This window comes from Lonchura striata, chromosome 2 (genome assembly GCF_046129695.1).
Source record: "Lonchura striata isolate bLonStr1 chromosome 2, bLonStr1.mat, whole genome shotgun sequence".
In the NCBI taxonomy this organism is placed as follows: Eukaryota; Metazoa; Chordata; class Aves; order Passeriformes; family Estrildidae; genus Lonchura; species Lonchura striata.
In genome coordinates this window covers 10858961-10883080 of record NC_134604.1, presented here as the reverse complement: position 1 = coordinate 10883080, position 24120 = coordinate 10858961, and the positions used below count along the sequence as shown (strand labels likewise).

The window sequence follows — 24120 nt, the reverse complement described above, 5'->3', positions numbered from 1 at the left end:
TGTACAGTAAGTTGCAAGTGACTTTTATCTATGGTGCACTAAACCAGAAATTAAAAGTTTGGGACATAATGAAAGTGGAGAAGAAAAGAAATTAAATATGTTTGAAGATTTGAGAAAATTAGATGTATTAAAGCTAAGATAGAACTAATGTAACACAGACTATAAATTCATTATGTAATTTTATCTTCAAATCCTTTTGACTGAACTGTAACATATAAGTCAGAAAGGCATCCAGTCTTAGCGTAATATCTTCAAGTGGTCCACTGCATCCCTGAAAAATTTGTCCACATGGCTAATTCCAGTATTAATTATATTGCTTTTGAGTAAGCTTCCAAATAGCTGAGGAACTCACATGAGCAGAAATTATACAGCAGAAACTGAAACTAGTTAAATGAGCTATAAAATATTGAATCACATAGGAACAGGCCACCTTTTATTTGGCTTCACACCTCTGAATGCTTAATTGGTTTGGTTTTGCTTGCTATTACTCCAGTGGGGAAGGCTTTGCTTTGATGGCATTAATTGCTCACTGCCCTGCTAACCAGCAGCTCTGTGCATGGGGCACTGTTAGACAGAATGCTGTAAAAGCTCTTTGGTGTTGAATTTTCAATGTCTAATTTCATTTCTTTGTGTGAATTTCTTTGTGTCACTTGTGAGATGTTGCTTCAGGCATCCCTTCACACTCTTCAGGATATGGGGTAGCTTTTTTGAAGGCAACAGCTCCTTCTGCTTTGATGGGATAAATGGATGCAACCCATGCTAAAGTGTCTGTGCAGTGGTTTGTGTCTATAAAAGTAGCCTTTCATTAATCTTGTAAGAGAAAAATCTGTCTGGCCTACAGTTCTGAAACTTTCCATTAACTCTGTGTAGGATTCCCTGTTAGACAAAACAACTGTGGGGCTTGAGAGCTCAGCCAACATCTATGGAAATACCAATTTGATGAATCAGTTTACTTTTGCACAGCACAAGGCTCAATGAAATTTGGATCTGGGACCAGATAAAGGATAACAAGTATTAGCTACAAGGCAGGGAATTCTTCTATGAGGCAGCTTGAATTTTTAGGTCAGATTAATTTCTTTCACTCTGGAATTTCATGCTTTGCTTTGGATTTTTTTTTCTTTGAAAATCTTTATCGTCTGTCCTTCAAACACTTCACTGTCAATGGTGAGATTGCAAAACCTTTTGGTTTTGGTGCTCAAAACTGCAGCTGTCCTTTGAACAGTCAATATTTCTGCATTCACAGTAAACTACACCATTCTACATTGCTGCTCATGTGATCCTAAAGGGCTGCCTTATATTAAGTGAGGTTTTTTCTTTCCTTTGCTGTGTTTTGGTGCAGTGAACAGTGTGGTACATTCAGGTGTCTTACATAACCAGCAACACAGTGAGTCATCTTTTGAGAGTGACTATTGACTGAACTGGCATGAGCTCAGATCTTGAAAAATGTGCAGTTACAAAGTGCTTTAAAAAAAGACAATATGAACCCCCCAGACATTTATTTTCACACTATATGTTACCATAGGAGTGATTTTTGCTGTAGGGCAAAAGCCCAACAGCATGTGTAGGAATGGTCTCCATTGTTCTTCAGCACATGGATGTGACTCCTGCCAAATAAAATGATCACAAAAAACCTAAAGCTTTTCATGAAGAAATCCCACTGAGACAAGGATGTGATGACTCTCTCCCTACCCAGATACAGTACTGGGTTCATATGTGGAACCCACACCCTCCTGGTCATCTCTGCAGTGGGAATAGCCACAAGGAGCTGCTGGGGTCAGAGCAAAACTGAAGGTTGCTTGTAATGTGTTAGAACCAGGAGATTTGAGAGATCACAAGTTCTATCCTATTCCAAAAATACTTTGCTTTTTGCACTGAACAAAGTTCACCCAAATTGAAATAAGAGGACATCTCTCTTCCTAATTTCGCTAACTGGTTCAAAGGGAAAGAACATCCCTTTTAAAGGGTTTGTGGATAACTACTTTAATGGCTGTTGAAACTTTCTTGTGATCATCTGTGTTCTACCAGCTCTAGGTGAGAAAATTCTTCAGGCCCTCTTTTGGAAAGTTCCTATCACTGACTTGAGAAGGTTTAGAAATTAGTGTCTTCAGCTGGTCACCTTCTAACTGGTTCTTGTGCAGTATTTCACTTGCACTAATAATTTTGAGCTCAAATTTCATAAAGAGCGGTGGTTGTGAACATTATAAATTAATAGATGCATTATTAAGATGGAAATAAATTACTTTGTCTCTTTCTTGGTAATTGAAGTTGTATCTAGAAATTACTCCAGTACTTTATTTTAAAAAAAGGCTCTCAATTCTGCTGCTTGGTTACATCCATACACGACAAGCAGCATGCAATGTGTGAGGCAGAAGATCAGCTTGGAGAATACTATTTCATAGCTGTTTTGTGAAGAAAGTAAGTTTTACTGTCATATAAGTAACAATTTTAAGTATTCTCAAAGCTGATGCTTATGGTGCTAAAGGACTAGAAATTTTGCAGTTACTTTTACTGGATATAAATGTAGACTTTGTGCAGACTAAAGACCTCTGTCACTACTAATGAAAAGCCCTCTGGTCTTATTATAGTGATTTCCAGCTCTCACCATAAAGCTTTTCTGGGTCTTCACAACTCATGTGGAATGATTTCATAATTGTGGTGAAAGGGGTAGGCAGGGGTAGCTGTGCTCCAGCTCTTCCTTGAGACTGTTTCAATGACCCTGGGGATGCTCATGATCTGGCTCCCCAGTACTGATGAATCTGGGGTTCAATTCCTTCCAGCAGCTCTGCTGGGAGCACTGGAATCTGCTTGCACTGGGTGCCCCGAGGCTGCTGGGCTGCAGGGGGAAGGTTTGTTAGGTAACACAGATCCTCTACACAGTTTCTCAGATGTACTGCTCCATTTATGCAGCATCTGCTGACAGAAACCTGTGTGGGAGGTGGTATTGTTTGTGTTATTTTCCCTAGAAATAGAAGATACTTGTGCTGAATAAGAGGCAGAGTTACTGCATAGCTTTTTTTAAAAAAAAAAAAAAGTTTCTTTTTTAAGCATTTATCTTTCATCTTGGATATGTTTGTTATTTTTTGCCCTTTCCCCCCCTCTGTGGGTAAGGGGGAAAAAGCTTAAAAAACTGTGTTTTTTCTGCCCATTGATAAACGTAATGAGATTTGAGTGTCAACATTAAAATGTTCCGTGTCATCAGCTCTGTGAAACTGCAGTGAAATATGGAAGCGAGGGAGAAAAAACTCCTTTTTCAGCCTGGCTGTGTCCCCTGCTAGGGTGCTGTGGGGAATGTTGATAAACACTGGGAAGGGCTGAGAGGTGGCAGAGGCAGGTGAGGAGCCGGTGGCTTCTGAGGGACCACAGAAATCTGCCACTGCATCTCCTCCTGCGTCTGAGTGCCAGAGGCTCCTAGTTAGGGGAAGCCTTTACAACTCTTCTGGTTTTTGCTTTCCCTGGATCAAGGAAATAAGCGATGCAATGGAAATTTTTAATAAACATTTCTAGCAGGAATAATATTTTACATCTCCCTCTGCCTCTGCTGAGTAAGTGCTGTCAGCTCCAATTGTTCATTACTAAGGAAAGTCTTCTCCAATTCATCTCTAGCAGTACTCCAGGTAGAGGTGATTTATTTTTTTTTTGTTACCTGGCATGGCTGTGCTGTCACTGCTGCTGCTGCTTGGGCTAATAGACATAACTGCTGCCGTGGACGTCGCACCTAGAATAAAAGCGGGGTCAAGGTGGAGAGGTGAAAAGAATCGTGAGTAACCCGGGCTTTTCCTTCTCTTCTTCTTCTCAGCTCTCTGTTTGAAGAAATGTGTTAGGCCTCATTTCACTGTGTAATTCTTCCTCTCTGTGAGGTTGTTCTCTAATAGCAGCCTTAAGGCCATGTAATTTAAGTATTTAAATATGCATATGGAAGGCACGGGCCACACCTTCCGTGAGCTCCACACATCTGCAGTACAGTCCTGTGTGCAAGCTCTCCGGACTGCCTGTGCTGATTAACTCCTCTCTTCCCAGGGCTTGGGAGAAGTCCAGGCTGCACCTTTTTTCTTTATATTCTTAGCATTTTGCACGCTATTTCAGATGTTAACTTTAATAAAGGCAGTAAATCTCACAGGTCTGCAGTTTGCGTAAAGAACCTTGTAACCCCAGTGATTATAATAGTGAATTTTATAGCTATACATGCATAGCTGTGTCTTAAAATCTGCAGATTTAGGTAAGGGGATATAAGGTAGAATTGCAGCTTGTGAAGGGTTTAGCAGTGCTGCACTTATAAAGAGAAAAGAGCATTTACTATTAGAAAAGGAAAGTAGATGAGTCATCATAATATTTGTGAGTGAGACTTCCTACTGCATACACAGCTGCTTGACTGAAATAACCAGATGATTATTTCCATTTAAAGGGCAACTCAATTCTCGCTGACATTGCTCCTTTTTCCTGTCCAGCTATTTATAAACAAGAATGCCCATGATGGGCAGCATAATATTAGCATTATGCCTGTAAATATTTGCTGAGGTTTTGTTGTGGTTTTTTGCTTTTTTTTTTTTTCCTTTTTAGAAACACTTACAATACTAAAAGAGAGAAAGAATATTCAAAATGGAATAAAGGGCTTTTGTTGAATTCAGCTAAATATGATATTGTTGCTTGGAAAATATATGTGATGAAAATCCCTAAAATAACCAGAACTTGGAGGGTTGGCTGTTGTTATTCTTGGAATAGGTGTTACTTTGTCAGTCCTCTTATCTGGAAGCTCATCTGCAGCTTGAGCAATACTTTTTTTTTCCCTAAAGCATGAACCTAATATCAATAAATTTGCTGCTTCTCCCAGTGCCCATATCAGTAGCATTAAGGAAGGAGGTGATGGGCTCAGTGGAAGTGAGGACTGCCCTGCCCACTCACAGGTACTTTACATCTAAAGCTCACACTGCCCAAACTATAGCAGGGAATAAATGTGTGCGTAAGGGATGCACAAAAATAGCAACCCACAGCTTATAAATATTTGAACATATGAACTTGTTATGACTAAAAGAGCCTTTTATTTTGCTCATTGTGGAAACTGAGGCACAACTGACATATGCTGAACGAAATTTTTTCACAGTATGTTTCTTTCTCAGTAAAAATACCTTCTAAAATAAGTATCTGTATATCTGTTATGAAGAAAGCCACATTCAAGAGTAAAACTACTGTACATTCATTTTTGGTTAATTGACTTGCAGGTATTTAAAAATTTCTGATTCTGAGTATTCAGTCTGCTTTTTTTCCTGTGAAGAATTGAAATAGATGGTGATATAGGCATTAATGTCTCACGAAAACATTAATAAAGTTAATCATCTTGGGATGTCATTTAGCCATGATAAGTAAATCATACAAATATTCAGAAGTTTAAGACTACCACCTGTTTGAAAATTGTTTTGCATCTACAATGTTTATTTAATGTCACCTGTATTAGCTATTAGACCTTATGGATTCATATTACTTGCTTTCTTCTCTCAGGACAGGGTGCTCTCAAGCCAGCACATTAGCAGATTGCTATATTTGGTTAAAGGAAAAATAAGCTGTAAATTCATTTTATAGCATCTTAATATTATATTACTTGATTGCTTAGAGGGATCAGTTGTTGAATGTGTTAAAAGTTATGGATCTTAATCAGCTCTCCTTGAAATTAAGAGATGTTTAGAGCAGACTTTAACGTTTCTTTTATTTAGATTTTAGAAGCACTCTCACCAAGAACAAGAAGATTTTACAGGGATGCCATTTCTTGTGTACTATTTGGCTTTGCTATCCATGATGTCAAAATTTTTCTAGTAGTGGGGGTACAGATTATCACACAGAGCTGGAGACTTAGAGCAGTAGAGAGCTCATTTCCGAGAGAAAAATGTTGTGTAATCGTAGTTGATAGATTACTTGTTGATTGCTATTCTTGCTGTATATTTGCCTGTCAGTCGACATTGCACTTGAAGATGTTCATTGTTGGTTCATTTTTGCACATCATAATTAAAATTCTAATGAAAAAATATTCTGAAAATGCTTGTGATAATGTGATATATGTTTCTATTTAACTGGGTTACACTTAAATTCCATAACTAAAACCAAAAAGTTTGACATTACCTGAGAGGAGACATGGCTGGAATTTTCACTAAAGCATTCACATGCAGCAGTTCAGCAATGCTTCAAAAGTAATTTATATTTACAATATAAAGAGATTTTAAAATATTTTTGCTTCAAGTGGTCTTTTAGAAGAGAGAACAACCTTCTTATAAGTTCTCTGTGATGCTTCTCGAAAAAAGATAATGGTATCCTAAGGGGCATAAGATGTTGTCCAGAAAAGGTGTTGTGATCCAATTTTAATCATTCTTTTCAAGGTCCAGCAAGGACTACAATAAAACTTTAATTTCTATGGCTGACATTTGCTTTATCTGAGCTTACACCTCATCAGATGAAGTTTTCTTCTTTGGTTTTCCATAGGGGATCTTGGAATTGAGAGATCTGTAGCCCAGTTCTGCTCCATTGCAGCTCAAATGAGTGAAGTTGGGAAAATGGAGATACATGTTATTTTCTGACAAATAAATGCAACAAAAAATAGTATGGAAGGAAAATAAGGGGACTTATTCCCATATGAACCTGTAGTTTCTGTAGGAGGTGGGGAGCATGACAGCACAATGGAGACAATATTAAACTATTTAAATATGTAAAAAGTAACACTGCTTAATTGCTTATGCAGTGATGTCTTCTGGCTCATTATTACTTTTATGTATTCACTTCCTTAAAAAAGACAATTACTTTTTGACTGCCTGTACTTTATGATTTACATGCCTGTGATGGTTGGAAATTATAAAAAGAAATCTCATGGTTTGATACCAAAATGGCAATGTATTAAGACTGTCTTACTATCTCTCAGAAAACTGTGTTATAGAGCAATACCCTGGTTATTACTAACTTCTGTATATTGCATGTAATGTTTACACTGAAGACTTTACAAGCATGTTTTCTGACTTTACATATATAACTTTATATACTTCTATAACTTTATATATTTTTGTTGTAATTTGTGTAATCTTCTCTTTTAGAAAAACTTAATCAGAATTGTTTAATCTGTGAATAGATTTATTTTCATTTTAAAGGGAATAAAAGCAGATTTTTTTGTTCAGGTTTTGGATGTAAAGGTCATCATTTAAGTTGTCCCACAGTGAATAGATGCAGCAGATATATGTCTTTCATATTTCTGGTAGAAATATGAATATATGAACTAACAGAATTATGACATTTTAAGATTTTAATAGGCATTAGAGCTACTCTTTCTGTTGTTCAATTCATTTTGTATTTCAGGTAAAATACTTAGGATCAGTATAACTGGCTTCTTTACTGCAGTTGGCACTGGAAATACCAAAAACCACGGTCTTACTTTAACCATTATTATTATTTTTATTAGGAATGCCACTAATGTAGAGGTATTAAAGCAATTATACATGTTCTTACTGACTCTTTGTGTGTTGAAATATACATATATATATGTATGTATATATATGTATGTATATATATATATATATGTATGTATGTATGTATGTATGTGTATATATATATATATCCAGGTATGTACACATGCATACATAGGTACTTGTGGGCACTAAAGAGCTACTTTACTCTGTTAAAAGCTTCAAAATTTTTCTGTTGTAGTGCTAAAATCCTGTCAGTAACCTATCAGTCATTTCTCAGTCAGTCCCAGTCCTGTATTTTCTAGGTAGAGGGAATATGCCAAAAGCGTTAACTTTTTTTGCTAAATATATCATACTGATCTTCATTCATTGGTTCATATGTTGTGAATTTCTTATGATGTTTAGTAGTCATAATTTTTACCCGTCCTCTATGGATAAGGAAACAGAGTTCTTATTTTGTTATAAAGCAAAATCTAGCTGCGTCTTTCCCAGTTTCCTCAGACTGATCACAATTTAAACAAGTTGAATTGTGCATTGGGGTTAAATCTTGCAAGTTGTTTCATGGTTTATATTTGACTATCAAATAAATATATCTTTTAAGTAGTTTTGGTAAGAAGGAAAAGGAATCTGATAAGTGGCTTTACTTGTATGTATTCCTAAAAAAAAAAAAAATACAGATTTAACAGTAATGTTGCTGCCTCAAGTAAAATCATGCTTGAAAAGAAGATGATCAAACCAGTTCTGAAAGAGATTAGGGTTCTCAGGTGACACTGCCCTGGGACATCAGTGCCCGTGTGCCCATCTCTCCATGTGGCAGTGACCACTGGGATCCCCAGACAAATAACTGCTGGAAGTGCATCATCAACAGGAGATTAATTTCTCTGCCCTGATGAACTATCTTGATTTGATGAAAAAAGATTGTCAGGTGTATAGTTAAAAATTAGTATTATTTTAAAGAAACCAGCAAGTTCCTTATCTTAAAGAAGGGAGTAAAACATTTGTCCTTCTTGAAGAGCTACAGAGTGGTCTTTGATGTTTAGATTTTCTTTTATTACAGTAGTTAACCCTGACATGCACCAAATAATTTAACTGCAAGTTTGCATACTAATATCATCATCTGGCACTTTGGAGGCTTCTTTGGAAGCTTTAAATAGAACAGCAAATCAAAACCATGTAGTGATCTTTGGTGGTCAAAGTGTAACCAGAAAGGTTTAACACACACTTTCCTAACCTTGAGGCTGTTTTCAAAATACATTCCCCCCGCACTCCCCCTTTGAGGTAGCTGTATTTCTTACAAGAAATCTTACTTCACACAACAGAGGAAAGTGTTTTATCACAGACATTTTAATGTCAAGTAACTCAGTTTCTAAAAAGAACTATAAACAGAAAAGACAGTTGCCCTTAGATGCTGGAGCCTTTTTTTATTCCTGAAGTAGACGTGGCTGATAAGAAACTTAGACGGATGGTGAAAAGAGACATTAAGAAAAGGAGAGATTTTTTTTTAACAGGAGAAAAAGAAAAGAGAATTGGAAGCAAACAAAAAGGGGACAGTTGAATAGCTGAAGGCTGATGGAAAGTAAAGAAAAGGGAAAAGAAAGATAAGAAGGAGAAAAGAAGATAATCTGGAAGAGCCTAAAACAAACTATTTCTTCAGTTAACATTTAACTAATTTGCAGTTTCTCATGAAAACTGTTTAGACTGTGTCCCACTTCCATCATACTGTCTGTAGCATCTGGGAAATAACCTCTTGTATCAAGAAATAAATTTATTTAGAACTTTTATTTGGCTAAGTTATAAAATGAACAATTTTATTTTAAAATTGCTTCAGTAATATTTTGCAACTGAAATCAAAGTGGAAGATTCATAAAAGCATAGAGATTTTGGAGTAATTAAAATTTGGAACATTTGGTGCCCCAGAACTTTTGACCTTTAATAAATTTGAATGGAATTGAATTTAATTTCAGTGTGCAGTGCAGCATATGATAGATAGGCAGTGAAGCTACTCTGAGATTATATTTCTGTAACACACTTCACAAATTCTAGAGGCCCCTTAAATGATTTTGAAATATTTACCTAAGAGAAGAAAACATAATTTCTCCTATTTAGTCTATTTTTGTGAAAAAATATTTTATTAAAAACTTTTAGACACTTTATTTTTCTTTTCTTATTTCCGAATAACAGCAAAAAAAAAGTGTTCTTTTTATGACTTAGTTATGTTGAGAGATAATTGCTCATTTCCCTTTGTGGACCTTCCTGTACCATTTTTTTAAAGCAGCCTGTGTATATTCTCCTTTAAATATATTCACTGATAATTTATTTTAAATCACTCTGTAGTTGACTCATAAAACTTTATATGCATTTCCTAACAATTACAAGAATAACTATCCTTTTTTATTCTTAACACTTTATTTTAGGTATTTAAGGTATGATCTAAGGACAATGGAAGAGTTAACACAATTCTCTACGTGAGCTACTAAAATCCTCAGGACTGCATTCCCTTTTTTATTCTTATCTTAGATAGCCAGGCTCGCCAATAATTCATCTCTCTCTGCCTCTTGGCTTGGAGATATATGGAATTGTGAGGCACAAGCATTCAAAGATGAACATGAGGACCACCCAGTACCTAGATAAGCAGATTATGATGCTCTAATTCTTGGCTTTCCTGCCAAGAGCACCATTATTAACTCTAAACATCTAAATCCATGATTAAGAAGTCTCAAGAAGTAGAAAAGAGCTGTTCCCTCTCGTTCCTCTTAGGGTAATCTTAAAACCTTGTATGTATATTCAGCTTCTCCATTTTCAGGCTCTTTCCCAACTCAAGCAAGATTGAAACAGTCACTGCTCACCTCCAGGGCTGAGAAATGAAACTGGGACACTTTTTGTGTCCCACTGCTGATGAAAGCCCAGGATGTGACCTGCAGTGGGAGTCACAGGTGCCCTGCTTACAAGTAGGGGCGAGAAGTTTGGGAATCACAGCCCTTTATCTGTTTCCTTTTTCTCTTTAAGGGATGCTTCCCTTTTGATTGCCTTTCCTCTCTTCCTGTGAATCTGGAATCCCACTGTCAGCCTACTTTCCCAAGCAAAAGGAAAGGAAACTTTTAATTGTTCCATAGGAATAACAGCTGGGACTAGAGCAGTGCTGTATTGCCTGGGCATGTCTTTGGGAGTATCTTTATCCCTTCACCTCATGCATTAGTTTCCCTTCTGCCGTTCCCTTGTGACCTCTTCTTTACCACATCATTTTCTGGTACCCCAGCTGCTATTTTTTAAAGCTTTTTCAAGCTTTTCTAATCTATCACATTTCTTCCAGTACCTTGTGTGTTGCCAACCCACATGGCAGAAGAGCCCTGGGGCAGCCAGCATTCCCATGAAAACAAGCAACCTGCTGTGTTCAAGATTCTAGTCTATCCTTGGGATTCTACTTCTTGCTTCTTGAAGGACTGGGATCTTGATTGTAACCTCAGAGTTACTGTATGGGATTCTCTAAAGAACCTGTATGGGATTCTCTAAAGAACCTGTCGAATGTCAGCAAGATGGAAACTTCTGGCTGGAGGTGGAAGTATCAGAAAATCTGGCTGCCACTGAAAAAAATCAGTGCTAGAAAACAGCAGGGGTTTAGGACTACTTGTATTGGTCGAGAGACATGTTTTACCCAAAATAAAAATATTTTCTTATAATTTTGGAATTCTTACAAAAGTCTTGAGTCCCATAGCATGAGTTGACCATAAGTGGGTCACGGGGGGTTATTTTGTTTACATTGATTCTGTAGATGATGATGCCTGTCTCAAAGCCTCAGTAGAGAGCAAGGCATCAGAATACATTGATATCTTCTTAAGTCCTTTTTTTCCCCTTATTTTATTTTTGCACAGGTATTCTTCCAGAAAATAAGTATAGATTTAGTTGTAATTATTTTTATTTTTATAGGTAATAAATATTTTTCTGATGAGCCATTTGTACATCCTTAAAATGAACAGTTGCCTGATTCATCACTGTCTTACTTCAGGTCTTCCCTCCAGTGAAATGATTGCTTTATAATGAAATGGTGCTGGACTACTGATGTTATAAATGTGTCCCTGCTGAAATAGATGAAAGAAAAAAAATATTTATAGCAATATAAGAATACTCATACAAATATTTATTTTTATGTGAGTGATTAATGAAGATACCAGAATCAAGTCTAGATAGCCTGTATGCAATTTCTTTAAGAAACAGAACTCAGTGTCAACCAAGAATTGCATACAGGAAAAATAGTGAAACAAAAAAATAAACATGAAGCTTGCTCCATATAGAGCAAGGATAAAATGTACTTCATGTTTCCTCAGCAAACTTTGGATATTTGTGTTAGACTACAAAATCATCAAATCAGACTCTTCCAAAAGTGGAAGTTGTTGATAATGCTGCATTTCTTTCTTTTACTATTCCAAAACTACAGGAGCACAAGCTCAAGGCAACCAACTATTGTTACAAATGCTGAAGAAGAGTTTGTGACCACAAGTTTATTTTCTAAATATTTGTTCAGTGGCCCCACCAGTGATTTGACTTGCTTGGTTTTTTGCAAACACCCATTTAAACTGGACTTCTTCACAAACAATTAAGGAATGGCTGTTTCTTGTATGATTACTCATATTTACATTCCTGCGAGTAATAAATGAGAAGTATTTCAACTGCTCTCACTATCTTTAAAAGTGTGCAATCCAAATAGGCACCAAAAACCTAGAGTATGTTAGCTCAGGAACAAGAGGAACGCTACCTAAAGAAACTTGATACAGATATGAATGAATATGGATTTTACAACACATCTGCAGTCTCCAGAAATGTATTGTCTGTATTTATGAGCAATATATTTATAAAAATCACGATTGCTTCTTTAATAATAAAGAGTGCATGAGATAATTTATTTATCATCAGTAGTTTTACTTGGTGCTGTGATACATCATATGTCATTTCTGTGATGCAAACTGACTAAGGCAAAACACTTTTTATCCTTTGTAATGTGTTTTTTTTTTCCTGTAGAATCTTTGGTGAGTCAGTCTCTTTTTACTCAAGACTGAGTATGATATAAAATAAAAACAAAACCACATACTTGTGTGGAGATAGGCAGTGAGCAATCACAACATGGTCAAAGTCTATATTTGAGTAATAAGTGTGAAAAATACATGAATCACAAAAATTAAATCCTGGGTATGCTGTCTAGTAAATCTTAGTGTGAAACATTTGCCTGTGAAGACTTGAGCTGAAGGCTGTAATGTTACATTTATTTGCTATTTTTTTACACATGTTCAGAATCAATCAGTTTGCTACTCTCAATTATATTGGCTTCTATCAAGGTTTTTATATGTTTCAGCCTGCTCAATGGGCTGAATTGTCAAACTGGGAAATTACCCTTGTGGAATGTTTCCTGTGATACATTGCAGTCCAGAAAACGGACTTGCTTTTCTTCCCTCTGTTTTTATTAGCATTTTCTCCTTAACAGGCTTTGCTGGAAGGATCTAGTGGAGTTCTCACTCTTTCTTCCCTTCATCCCTACTCTCCCAGAACAAACCTTGACTCTCCCAGTGCACAGAGAAGTCCCTTCACCCCTTTTTTTCTGTGTGAATTGGAGCTGAGGAGGCTCTGAGAATTTACCCAAATCCTTAGTTATGGAGCCCTTTCATTCTCAGAGAAATTGCAGCAACAGAAACACAACACACTACAGAAAAAACAGGGTGTTTAATGAGAAACAGATGGGGCCTGTGTATTGTTAATGGAGAAAGACTACTGTTTTGTGTAAAGAGAAACAACACATAATATTAGGAATTAAAACCGAGTAGGTTACAGGACATTGTAACAAGATGTTAATTTTATGCTTGGTGTTTAAGATATTACTTAAAATGAGTTTTTAACTTACTCTGTCCAATATGCAGTCTCTCTGTAGGTCTTCCTTAAAAAAAAAAACCAACAAAAACCAAAGAAACTAATAAATAGATATTCCAATTATTTATGATGATTCTAGTTCTTTCAATAAAATTTTATAATCTTTTTTTTCCTTAACACCAGTTGTGCCTTTCCAACAGTATCCAAAGACAATATTTTTACCACAATCAATTTCTGGTTGCTTTAACATATGTTGGTGTGATTTGTTAATGTTCAGATGCCAATAAAGATTTTTTTTTTTGCTTTCCATTTGTGTATGTGTTCATCAACATAAGAATTTAACTACTTGTTTCATTGAAAATAAACTCTCACTGACTTAGCTTTTCTTTTTTCTTGAGATCACTGGGAATATAACAGTTTTACATGCCAGCTTCTGATGTGTTTATATCCTGTATTTGGTTTAAAAATCACATGACCCTGAATAGCAGTGTTTAGGTTTTTTTTTTTAGCAAAGCCTGCTTAGTTTCATATAACACTACGACATTAATGTCTTCTTTTTAATGACTGTAAACATTTTAGTTTGCATTTTATATGCAGCACCTTTAAGCTTTAATTGGACATCTGATAGTCTGTGTACATAAGCACCTCCCAGATAATGTGGAAATTGTAGACTGAGAAGCAATGATGCTATTGTGCTGGGGGATGCAGACTTGAGCTTGTTTTGTCAGATTGTCTCCCAGGGGTGTCTGCTGTATTTCAGAAACCCTTTTCATATGAACTGTTAGGGAAATATGAAAATGATGTGGCAGGTGCCAAAGAAAATCTTTGACATGCATTTTATCCCACTCAGATTAGAAAGTTCCCACCTCTTCTTTTTTATTCTTAAATATTAAAATCTCAAACTGTGATTCAGGTAAGGGTAGATCTGTGAATTTGGTGTATATTCAATATATCATCATGTTGTGCAAAATATTGTCCATTATTCTTTGCTGTGGATGCCTTGGTCTATTACCATATTTACTTTGGAGAGATTTATCCTGTATCTAGAGAACAGATATGCACTTTATTTGTTTCCTGAAACATTCTTTGAGTTCTCCCTCTTTCCCTCTGCAGCTGCAGCACCTTCTGCTCTGTGAAAATGTGTTCCATCAGAATGAACCAATTTTCATTTTTCTAAATTATTGTCACTTTTTAATTTAACTATAGGAATCATCAATGGTAATCTAATAGTACTTCCTCAAAAGACAATTTGAAGAGTTAGTTTGTCCTGGAATTCAGCCTCCTTTTGTGATAGAATTTTATCAAAAGCATTTTGTTTCTGAAGTAGCTCCAGTCCAAGAAATATATCAACTTCACACGAACTGTAGTGTCTAAAGACATTAATTGTTCCATTTTTTTCATGTTCCTGCCAGGTGCTATAAATAGTTCTATGTTGATTGTCTTTTCTACATGGATGAATTCAGTGATAGACAAAATGTGTTTGAGAATTTGCAAAAGCCACACAGAAAATTAGTAGCCTTGCAGATTCTTATAATGAGATTCTTGCTCATGAGAACATGGTGTTGCTAAAAAAAAAAAAAAGATGAATTGATATGTCAGTATAGAGTGCAAAGTCTATATATGGGTATCCCTTGTACATCTTCTTGGCTCTCGATGTATTTTATGATGATTACTGACAGTGTTGCCATATGTTATGAGCAGCTAGGGAAATAGGGGCAATCCATAAATATCTGGGCATATGTGGGCTTTTGAGGACATTGCAGCAGAGGTAGAAAGCAAATGTAACTCTGGATTAGCTCAAGCATTTCTTTATTGATAAAACTTTGGCACAGTTTCTGGTGATGGTTCTACATGATTATGTTTATATGTACAGCAGCAGCATGTCGTCTCCTACTGTGCAAAAATGCTTTCCAGTACCTAGTTCTCACAATGCTAGCAACTCACGAGGAACAAATAAGCAATAAAATAAAAAAATTAAGTTATGGTTTCAGTTCTTAAGCAGCTTTGCAAAATCTACAGCAGCTTTTTCAGCTGGAGGAAAATGTGTTTTCTGTGGGTTACAGAACAATCAAATGGTTTAACATTTTGTTTGGAGTCCAAGAGACCAGATGTATAAGTCAATTAAGGTAGTAACTAAATAAGGGTGGTGTTTCTGTAATGACTAGATTTAGCCTCTCTATCCAAAGCCTCTCAGCAGAGAGTTTCTGCTGCAGGAGCCAGTAAGGGGAGCCTAGGGAAATTAAGCTCATTAGGGTAAAGTTTGCCTTTGGACCACTCAATGTGCAACAGCATTTATTTACATCATATCTCTACTGTGGGCCTGGGGTCCTCAATGAAACAGAAATGTCCTAAGAGCCAAGAGCATATCCAAGAATACATAAATCCAAAGCAGCCGGGAAAAGGTTTCTCAGACACAGGGAAAACATGCAATAAAGTCTGTTTCTTAGGGAACAACTGAATGCTTACAGTCAGATCAATCTCATTGACATGTGACCTTGTAGAATGCAGTTACACAATAGTGTACTGAAACCACCTCAGAAAATCAGAGTCTCTGTGCTCTAATAAAAAGTCCTGGTTTGCATTTAAGTGATATTATTCACTAAGCAAGAATAAGGTATTACCAAACAATAAATCAGACTTAAGATTACACACAGCAGTCTCCATCACTTATATAGAGAAGTAAATATTTTAAAAAGTAGATTCTGATGGTAAGCAGCCTGCCAAGTAGGACCTGCTCAATGGTTGAGTAATGAATTACCAACAGGAATGAATTCTTTTGTGACAGAGCTGGAAAACAAATTTATAGTACTTGTAAAGCATGCACAGCAGCATATGTGTCTCTCACATACACCAGAAGCATTTACTCAGTACTTAGATAATTGTTACTTTCTCCAGAGAAAAAGTGTAAGCTATAAACTCAGTATGACAAAATGAAGCTCTGGAATCAAAAGCAGCAGAAAGCAGTTTCTCATTAGCTATTAGAGGAGATCTGAATATGTATGTTTCCAAACATGTATGGTAACAAGGATCAAACCTTTCTATTTTAGCAAGAGTTAGACAAATATCAATAAAGCAATAATCTGCATGAAATTTTGAGACATGATATGTGCATCTGTTTTTATCAGCAGCTTTCATAGCAGCTTGATTTTTTAAAAATTGTTTTCAATTGAGATGCAGCAGAGAAGTGTTAGAGCTGCTCTAAGCAATAGCCTGTTAAAACACCTTTGGTTCTATTTAGCAAAAAACACCTCCTTAAACTCTCCAGTTTAGCCAGCCTGAGCCCACTTTGCCTGATGTGACCCTTAATTCTACCTTTTACTTCAATTATAATGGGTAGTTACTTGAAAGTTTTGATCTTGAAGACAAGAAGAGCCCAAAAGCCCAAATCTCTTCTATGTATGCACACAGCACTAGCCTGGAAGTGTCTTCCTGATTATTTGTACAGCTCTTGGAAAATACGTTGTATTCTTACAGGTATGGTATTTTAAATCCAAATGTCAGTGCCTTGCAGCTGAGTTACAACTATTTCAGAAGGTTAGCATTTGGAGAAAAACTATAAATTACTAAAGAACACACCAAAGCTGCCAAGTATGTTGAATATGATTTCACATTCATATAACTCCTTTTCTGTGAATATTCATAAAGACATGTTCAAGCTCTTTGCTTGCCACTGTGTGTTGCTACCATACTTCAGCACAGCAGTTAGAGACTCAGTCCTGAAGATGGGGAGTACTCATAAAATAAGTTTTAATTATGTTTCTTTTAAAATGTACTCTTTTCTCAATCCCTTTTGTCAGTGCCAATGCTTGAAAATATTTCATCCTATACCATTCCTGTGCTATTTAAAAGTTTTGTCCAACTTTTTCAATTGCACTTCTTCAATTCTTTCTTACCTTGTGCTCCAGCACCTGAAAGAAGCCTACGGTTACTCACGTCTTTTTATCCATTCAGAAAAATGCAAATATCTAATATTACCAATTCACTTGTTCAGTCAAATTAACCCTGCATCCTCACACAGCACATTCTTAGAATACAATTGCCAAGTTCATAGAAAGAATCACATTTTCATAGGGTAATAGAAATATTTAGGTTGGAAAGGACCCTGAAGATGAGTGAGTCTAATTGTATTTTGTGTATTTAGTGCACAATTTCCATATTTTCATACAGTAACAGAACCAGTAGCTTCCAGAGCTAGGTGGCCACAAGTACTTGCTGAAATATATGGCTATTTTATCTTCCAGACTACATCTGCTTCAGTTATTCAGAGGAAACACACTTGTATGCTTACAAGCACAGAAAAATTGTTCTTTCATTCAAAATAAATAAGGCTGGTTTTGCTTAATTAACACCACTCATTTTTGTGGGGGTTGGAAAAAATGGAAAAATATCAAGATCTTGGTGCTGAAAGTTCTAAAAAACTTACTAGTTCTTGGAAAAAAAGGCACTAAAAGGGAACAGTTGCTCAATTTTGCCAGACTGTAACTTTGGTTGTTTTCAATAGTATTCATGTATTTCTGACAACTACAAATTCTTTTGAGAGTTAGAAAGTGCAGAGATGAGACTGGAAGGAGAAGTATGAAGTACTTAAAGAATATTTGTTAACAACTCTAAGACTGTTGGGATAATATGCTATGGATTGTAAGGCACTTTTATTTCAATGAGATACTTTGATTAGTGTGAGAAAGTTTGTTTTTATTTTTGTCCTCAGCCTCAGTAGTTTAAATTTATAGTAAAATGCATATATAAAAGTCAAAAAAGTTTTTAATTTTCAAACAGCAAGTAAGAAAACATTTCATCTAGGAACTTAGCCATTTCAGCTGCATAACTGTCAGCTGCAATTATTCTGGTGAGCTGAAATCAACTTACAGGTGCAAAGAAATTTTTCTTAATTTGCCAAAAGTTCATGCATAGGCTATAAATTTGAATTTAAGAAGGATTATCAAAATGTAGAAAATCTCCATTCCTGCATTAGTTTTTTATAATGTTGTTATTCACGTGTAGTATAAAGTTACAATGTAAATCTCTCTTTATACAGACTACTTATACAGATAGTTGCATTTTAACATCTGAGAAAAACCCTTCCAGGTTCCTGCTGCAGGAAAGAGCTCACTGTGTTCTCATCTCATGAAAATGCCAGTAGTATATTTAATAGGATGAGTATCAGAAGGTATTGATCTTAAACCAGCACTTGCCCTTTTTAAATATGTTGTATATGCAACAGGATTCATGTGATCATCAAATCAAAAGAGAGAGGTGATGGGGAAAGGGATGGTTCAGAAATTTTCAGATTTTGGGGTACTGAGCTCTCTATAAGGGTTCTGGTTTCTAAATGAGTGCAGGGTTTGTGCACACTTAACGAATGAGAATGAAAGATTGCTGTTAAATTGGCCAAGTGTTTTGATTCACAGCTATGAATTATCTCCAGTCCACCTATGGAGAGAAATAAGTGTAAGAATACCCCCAGTCTGAAGTAATAAACCTCTACTCATCACACTCAAGACTTGCATCTGATTTCAATAACTGTAATCTATATCATCACAGCTCTTTAAATTACTTTTACTGTCAAGAGTTCGACAGGCAAATGTGTTGTCAGGTGCCTTTTAAAGTAAGAAGAGTGGCTGTCTATCAGGAACATAACCATTTCTGGGCTAAGGCTGCTGCATAAGAGATGACAAATGGCATAGGAGATGAAGTGTATTTCAAGCTACAAAGTAAAAAGAGGCCCCTTCCTCAGCTGGTGGGAATAAATTTAATGATGAGATTGATTTATACCAGCTGTGGAGGCATATCATTGTGAGAGAAGAGTGGCAGCAGAGACAACAGCCCATCAGTAGCCTGGTCTTGTGGAATAAAAGATTTTAGAATGATGTGGGAGCTGAAGCTAAATGTTGCAGAGCTGTTCAGTAAAATAGAGGTAAAATATCTTACTTTTGTTATGAAAATATCATGTGTTGGTTTTTGGCTTGGTGGTTTTCATTGTTAAATTAATTTGAGCTTGGTTTGGTCTTGAGGAGGTTTTGGGGATTTTTAAGTACTGTAACCCTAGTGGTGGTGATTAGCTAGTGGATATTTGTAACCCAGTCTGGAGAGAATACTGCTGAACTGTACTGGGAAACAGATGAAACAATCTGAGAAGGAGGAAATCTTAGTATGTGGCCTCTTGCAGGGGCAGGGAGATGAAAACACTGATGTGGGAACAGGTTGCCCAGGTGGCTTTCTCTGAGGATATAATAGCATTGTTTTAGCCTTGAGCTGGTAGCTTAAATTGTCATGGGTAGACAAAGCTAAAATAAGTTCTTCTTTTATTCATAGTTGGTCTTTCATCCTTTTCTCTGTGTTGTTCAAACTTCCATGGTGAAAGCTTACCTTGTGGACTGGTTTTAGTTTGTTGCTTTGTTTTTTGGGGATTTTTTTTTTTTTTTTTTTTTACTGCTTTACTGTTGCCTTACTTTGGTTGCAGGGCTCTAGGCGTGGTAAGGCACATGGCATATTGCTAGTTCTGATCTTGTCAATCTGGAGCCAAAACTGTTGTTGTTACTGAGTCCAGAATATCAAAGTGACTCTTTACAAAGCTTTCCCCAGTGAGCTTTACAAAAATGGTACCTAACAGATTTTGAGGCTTGTTGATCTCATAGAAGTGATTAAGTTGCTGAAAAGCAAATTAACCCTTTTGATAACAAGACATTGGGATGCAGTTGATGATTATAACATCTAACAGATAAAACTGAGTCTGTGACAGCTAAATAAGTTATATACATTTCTGTCAGGAACAGTCAAAGTTGTATCTGCCTTTAATCTTAGGGTGGGAAAATAACAATTGCATTTTATTTAGTTTTCTGTAGTTTCTTCCTAATCATTTTTGCGTGCTAGGAATAGTTGTGCTAAAGGCTATTAAAGGATAATGTATGGTGTATTAGGTTGCTCATATAGTGAAGCTGTGGGAACAGCAATCCTTGCTGTACTGGAAAATCCACTGTTATCCTTCTTACAAAAACATTTATGAAAGTTCAAGGGAGTGGCTCCACAAAACTGCTGTTTTTCAGGTTTGCTATTTCCCAGCTGAAATCAGTTCATTTGCAGGTAATAGGCTTGGGTGTGAAATTTGACATAAAGATGTCTAAGGATCTCTAGCAATTACCTCTTCTAACAGCAAATTAGGATTACCTGATGGTGTATTCTATTTTGTATTCTTTAGTTTGTTTTTCATGTCAAGATCTGCTGCCTCAAAAATCATCTCCAAATAGTCATCAGAGTTTTGTGGAGCATGAGATTGACCATCCTGCTTCTGAGGGGCCTTTGGCTCATGGCTAAGCCTTCATCACTTTCTGCTTGTGATGGTACTGAATCCACTGCAGTCTTATGTTTGGAATCCAGGTTGTTCTGCAAGTCATGTGGCAGAGCAACCACCTGGTTTACTGATTTTTTTTTTGGTTTTGTTTTGTGGTTGTTTTTTTCCTAGTGCGGTAGTAGTCTTTTTGCATGTAATGATGGCTTTGCAGTTCGTGTGTTTAGCTAAGGGTTAGGGCACTGGAGGTCAAAATTACAGCTCTTAAATAATATTTCTTTCCATCTTGCAAAGTAGATCACAGTATACCTACATGTAACAGTGCCCTTTAATTCTGACATATCTTCAAAACTGTCAGAACCTTCTCCCTGGCTATACCTAAATCTCTGCTGTTAATGTCCCAACATTTTCTGTTGAGTATTTATATGTATGAAAATTCTCTATTGAACTGAAGTATTTGGTGTTCTTGCTCTCTGACATTAGCTCACCTGTAGAAGCACAGGATCTTTGGCTTAAAATAAATAAACTAAATTAGACTTGCTACTCCTAACACTAGGAAATAGAGCTAGTTTTGCCTCAAGTAAAAGGGGCAATGAGTGAGGTTTACATATTCTGCATCAGGATGGTTGCTTTAAGGTCATTTTTTAATGTTGCTTTGTCTTTTTATCCCATTAGCAATGTAATTAACTCTCTTGAAGAGCTTCATCTGGCTCAGGGAAGGAATCTCCTTCCACTGATGATAAAACTCAGTAGCATATACCTTTTTTCCATTTGAAAGCCTCCCTATTGGAAACAGTCCTGAAAGACCTCTATGCAAATTACCTGTTTAAAGATCTTTTGGCTCAAGCAAACAAACTCTAGGAAGCTGTAAATCAAACATCAAGGCCCAGATCTCTGTTGCAACATGAATATTACTAAGTTTTTATGTTAGTTCTGTGGAACCTGAAACTACAGAGGCCAGGTATTTCTGCAGCAGATAGCATCACTGAGCTATTCAAAGGGGAAACTGAAGCTGTGGAGATAGGGCTGTTGTGGAGGTAGATAATGACAGTGAGGACATTCCTGAGACTTGGCTTGAATGAGGGAAATACAGCAATGGAAGTTGCTAGGTGATTGTGGCTTTTAATCCACTTGGAAAAAATAGGCCAGGCTATTCTGAGATGTTACCTGTTTTATGGCTAGGGTGAAAGTAGGTGAAATGGTACCTGAAATCCTTGGAAATGCTTTAAGAGATGCAATGCAGTCCAACTATAACAATACTGAGCTAAATTGTCATTTTATATGAGCAAGATTCACAGTTAAATTCTATTTATAGTTGCTGCAGAAGCTGTTAAGAGAAAAAAAGCAGTGCTTTTTAAGGTACAGCGATCTTCTGATGCTGCAGCTTTCTTTCATGACATTTGATTTTTCTTTCCATAATGAATGCCAAGGGAATTCTTTGGGTGTTTAAGACCTTTTCTGATGAGCTGTGGTGAGGAGCACAATCTGTGGTTCCCTAGTGCTCTCCTTGCACTGTCTGCTTGCTATGAGCAGTGGAAATGAGGGATTAGGGTAGGAATGTAGGTGTGTAGGGCTGTGCTTCATCTTGCACTTTCAGTCACTCTGGCTAAGATTCATAGCTACAAGGTAAGTCTGGAGCTGCTCCTTGCTGGGAAATCCTTTGAGCAAGGAGCTGGATGCAAGCTTTTGCATCCTGTGAGCATATTTTGCATCCTTGAAGCTGGTAATTTTCAGGAAAACTGGAATAAGTAACTCATACAATAATCTTTAAAAGTTAAGATTTAGCTGTGATATAAACAAATTATTCCTTTCCTTATGCCTGAATTAAAACAATAAGAATGTAATGATTATATCTAGACAGCTTCGATCAGGCTATAGGTCTTCTTCCCCAACACATCTCCATATTCTGCAACTCACTGTCTCATCTGTGATTCAACTTGACTTCAAGTGAAACTACAATGCTGGCAAACACTGTAGAGCTGTGGAAGCTGGGCTCCCTGCTCCTTAATGTTATTGCAGAAAATCAACTGCTGGAACATGAGCTCACCGCACGAAATTTCTCAGTTTTTCTTTTGTCTTTTCCAGACGGCTGAGTAATTGCCCACACTCTTAGGTATAGAGCCTTGTGAATGATTGTCTTGTTACTTGCCTGACAGATGCTAAACCTGCTATAAATTAAGTTGTCTACTTGTCTTACCAGGCAAGTGAGGCTGCATTAGTCAATATTTGACCTAACTGAGAAATAGAGGGAATGATGTGGAGTGTTCACTGGAACGCAGCCCAAGAACTTGGTCCTGCAAGTCTTCAGGGACTTGGTTGGTTTGGGTTGGGTTTTATTTGCCCCTGATGATTTTGAGAGAAAGTAGATGCAGCTCAAGTTGTAAAATCATCCCAGATTTCTCTCACTGCTCAGTAGATAGGAAGCCAAAGGATCACCATGAAGGAGCTGACTTTTTGCAGGTTCCAGCACTGAATTCTTTGCTGATTCAAAGCAGAGCTGATGGCTAAGTTTGGGGACACTGAGTCAATGTGCTGCTCTCTGTTAGCATGGCCACAGCTGGCAGGTGTTTTCTGGCATGTGTGAACCTGTCTCCTTGGCTTTGATAAGATCACTGAACAGCCATGGGAGTTCCTAATCAGAGCAGAGGCCGGATGCATCTGAACTGATGGTTTTCAACTTGCTCTTTGAAGTCTTCAAGTTACAGTACTAAAACCACTGACTGAATACTGTGAAACATTCTTTTACATTAATATCATGGAGTTGAGGATTTAATAGATTTTAATCACAAATGTAATGTCCTGTTTGTCTACCAAACAGTTGCATTCTGCAGAAGGCATTGGTTAGACTTCATCAGGAAACTATTTTCATCCATTGGCTGTTTCCTCCACTATGTTGTTTTTTACCAAGCGCGTCAGTGTCCTTTCCACAACAGAATCTTCTGGAAAGAGCAAAAGCTTCAGGGGGGGAAAGGGAGAGCGAGCTTTTGTCATTTTAAATTTCTCACAGATAGCTCAGGGTAGCAAAACAATGAATGTTTCATTATTACCACAATAGATTAAAACATCTGCAATAAATAATGCTGATGGCTATTTGTGATGGCATGAAGTATTGTTTTTGTTCTCTTTTATAAAATTACAGCTCATTAACCGTCATAAAGCAAAGATACCATAAATAAAACAACTAGTAGTGTTTCATTTCCCAGAAATGTGAAGGCCTGCTGTTTGAGAACTTTGAAAAGTTTGTTTTCACAGCTGGAACAGTCAAGTATTGGAATATATTGGGGTCTGGCAGTTTTGAAGCAAAAGAAGTTGTGAACATTCGGACAATACTGTCTGTCCTCTTCTCAAAGTTAATATTGTTCTTGTCTTCCATCTAATCAAGAAGTGTTTTTTATTTACACCACAGGAAGCTTCTATTGACCAGCAAGTCTCTCATGTGTGTATATATGTATATATATTTAAATACAGAATTATAGAAGGCTTGTTATTTCCAAGAAGTAATCATAAAACATAGCCTAACTTTTGCTGGGTTACAAACCACAGAGTAAC

The 24120-nt window shown here is 36.6% G+C and overlaps 1 protein-coding gene across 5 annotated transcripts in view; it reads left to right on the top strand.

Annotated features, from left to right (window-relative positions):
* The window catches only part of ROBO1 (roundabout guidance receptor 1), a 684057-nt gene that overhangs the window by 188945 nt on the left and 470992 nt on the right, over positions 1-24120 (top strand). For 3 of the 5 annotated variants that reach the window (XM_077790952.1, XM_077790955.1, XM_077790951.1), the window contains exon 1: positions 3209-3757. The exons of 1 other annotated variant lie outside the window; for it this stretch is intronic. In XM_077790952.1, the coding sequence (XP_077647078.1) occupies positions 3649-3757 (109 nt within the window). In that variant the 5' untranslated portion in view covers positions 3209-3648. Of the gene's footprint in view, positions 1-3208; positions 3758-24120 lie in introns of those variants that run through there. One more of the 5 variants, XM_077790953.1, reaches the window with a different exon arrangement.